Source organism: Austrofundulus limnaeus, unplaced genomic scaffold (assembly GCF_001266775.1).
Source record: "Austrofundulus limnaeus strain Quisiro unplaced genomic scaffold, Austrofundulus_limnaeus-1.0 Scaffold147, whole genome shotgun sequence".
NCBI classification, from domain to species: Eukaryota; Metazoa; Chordata; class Actinopteri; order Cyprinodontiformes; family Rivulidae; genus Austrofundulus; species Austrofundulus limnaeus.
In genome coordinates, this window is record NW_013952549.1 from 159,563 (window position 1) to 162,366 (window position 2,804).

General features: G+C 38.3%; 1 protein-coding gene across 2 annotated transcripts in view; it reads left to right on the forward strand.

The window, feature by feature from the left end:
- The window catches only part of mideasb (mitotic deacetylase associated SANT domain protein b), a gene marked incomplete in the record, with an annotated part of 54,363 nt that overhangs the window by 24,366 nt on the left and 27,193 nt on the right, over nt 1-2,804 (forward strand). For both annotated transcript variants that reach the window (XM_014016521.1, XM_014016520.1), the window contains 2 exon segments: nt 1,245-1,387; nt 1,520-1,623. In XM_014016521.1, coding sequence (XP_013871975.1) covers nt 1,245-1,387; nt 1,520-1,623 — 247 coding nt within the window.

Genomic DNA, 2,804 nt, shown 5'->3' on the forward strand with positions numbered 1-2,804 from the left:
TTTATGTATTATTGTAACCAACAAGACAAATTAAGTCATATATATGGATTTAATTATATCAGAATGATCCAGGTGTCAAAATGTAGCTTTTAAAACAAACCAATAATCTGAAAACGTAATGAGGTCATTTTGACCAAATTTGACTTAATCCTCATTTTGATATGATGGGTCACAATTATTCAACAGCTCATAGTACCTTGACTTTTTTGTATTCTCTTTGAACTCATAAGTCTCGTGTTGCTGAGGAGTTTTTCTTAACAATGTTGCATCTGTTCACTAAGATTTTTATAGGATTTTTTAAATTTATAAGCAATCAAATGAATTGAAATAGAATATTTTGATCAAATTAGAAGGATAGCACCACATTTATCTCCTTTTATTTGCTGAGAAGTTCAAGATCAACTTTAAGCTCACAAGTTGCAGAACTGTAGCTAAAAACTAAAAATAAGACATCAAAACGTACATCAAGAACAATGTTTTTGAGAAAACCAAGATGATCACAATGAAATTTATTTAGGGAAAGTTTTGTAAATTAAATGAAATATTTGGAAAAGTTAGAAAAAGCAAAAATCTTTGCACCTATCTCCTGAGTGAGCTGAAACGTTTGACATACTGTAAATGCTAAAATAGCACAAGGTATGTAGAAATAATTAAAGTGTACAAAAAAGTACAGAAATGTAAAAAAACAAGGAAGTAAAGCAATGTCTGCTAACTACAGAAGTTCTAGTTCCTTTGGGAACAAAACAGCCCGTATTATCACACCTCCTCTGCTGTGTTGGACAGTTGGCATGAGGTTAGTTTTTGCTGATGTATTTGGTTTTGAACAATATAACTGGTTCAAGATAAGTAGTGAGTGGGGGAAGGGTGCACGTTGTGTTTTTAGTTTAATCAAAGGGTTGTAGTTCCAGGTTTCATCATCCTAACCATGGTTTGACTGATGCTGATCTGCTTTTGGTTAGTCAGTGAAGAATTAGAGCAGCATCCCCTAATTTCTGCTCCGTTTGTTCAAAACACACAAGAACCATTGCAGATCAACTTTTAAGATCTTTTGATCTTTACGACCAAAACTCAAAAATATCAGGTTTTATTTTATAAGTAAGCTTCTCAAAAATTTATTTAGGTTTTGCAGTAGGGATTTTGCAAATCTGCTTGATGAGTTTTCAGAACCATGAGTGGTGACTCGTAAAATATTTAGTTTTAGGAACTCCTAATGTGCTGACACTAATCATTACTTTTTTTCCCAGACGAATAAATATCGGGTCTCGGTACCAGGCGGAGGTGCCGGAGCTGAGGCAGCGGTCAGCCGTTGAGCTGGATCACCATGGAGCGGTGCTGGTTTGGGCTCCACAGAGCGAACTGGAGGAAAAACTAGACTTTCAGAAGAAAGGTGAGACGAACGTGTTCCAGTCGATGCTTAACTAAAAGTGTTTGTGTAACATTTACATTTTTATGTTTTCATACTACATATTTTTATTTGATACCAAATCTTTTTAACTCTTCCAATCATTGTTGGTTTCAGTGGAGGACCTCATGCACCTGGCCTGCTCCAGTGTTTTGTGTGGAGGAGGCACCAACCAGGAGCTGGCCCACCATTGTCTGTATGAATGCAAAGGGGACATAATGGTGAGTCCACACTGACTGACTGCACTGTACCTCGCTGAATAATAGAAAATAGGTCTGTTTTCCTGTTTAGGATAATTACATTTCTACACACAGATCTCCTACAGTTTGTTTTCTGAAGCTGTTATATTGATCATTTTACCATTCTTGAATATTATTAACCCTTTGATCTTAATACAATTGTTTCAGTGCTTGTTTAACATTGAGTTAGTATAGCTAAACTAAATTAGTTTATATGTGAACATGTGAACGTTCATTGAGTAATTAGAAATATGTCTTTAAACAGGGTTCCCACGGGTCCTTGAAATCCTTGAAAGTTTGTGAATTTGAAAAAATGATTTCAAGGCCCTGGAAAGTTTGTGAAAACAGACAAAAATTACACTTGTCCCTGAAAGTCCTTGAATGTTTTCTGGGGACTGAAATTCTCTGTTCACACAACTGATTTTCATCATCTTTTAAAAAAAATAAATTATAAAAGTAAATTAAAAAATAAAATTACATTTGTTGCGGTGGATAACGTAAGGTTATGAATATAACCACGGTTCCTTGAAGGAATGGAACGAAGTACAACACACAGTTGTATATGGGACACGCGCGCCTGGCTGAAGCCACCTCTAATCACGTCTTTAGACCGGTGACGTGGTGACGTTGAACGTCGGGTGACAGGCTCCGCCTTCACCCTATAAGTTCGGAGTCACCAGCGTCATTACTCAGTTAGATATCGCCCTTCACCGAGCCTTTGTGATGCGGGGCCAACAAGGTGTTGTACTTCGTTCCATTCCTTCAAGGAACCGTGGTTATATTCATAACCTTACGTTCCTTTTCAGTCGTTTCACTCAGTACAACACACAGTTGTATATGGGACTTGTCAAAGCGCCCTGCAGAGTGTCAGACCTGAGTTAAGTAGTGTGCCTGAGTAAGTACTGTACTAATGTAGAGCTTCGGACCCGGCAGAAAGTACAGAAAGAGCCACCGAAGGGGCTGTTACATCCAGGCTGTAAAATCGTGCAAATGTGTTTGGTGAGGCCCAGCTGGCCGCGGCACAAATGTCACTCACAGGTWCCSCTTTAAAAAHGGCCCAAGATGTCGCTACACCCCTGGTGGAGTGAGCTTTGACTCCAAGAGGGATTGGAAGGTTTTTGCTGCTGTATGCTAGCAAGATGGCCTCTACAATCCAGTGAGAG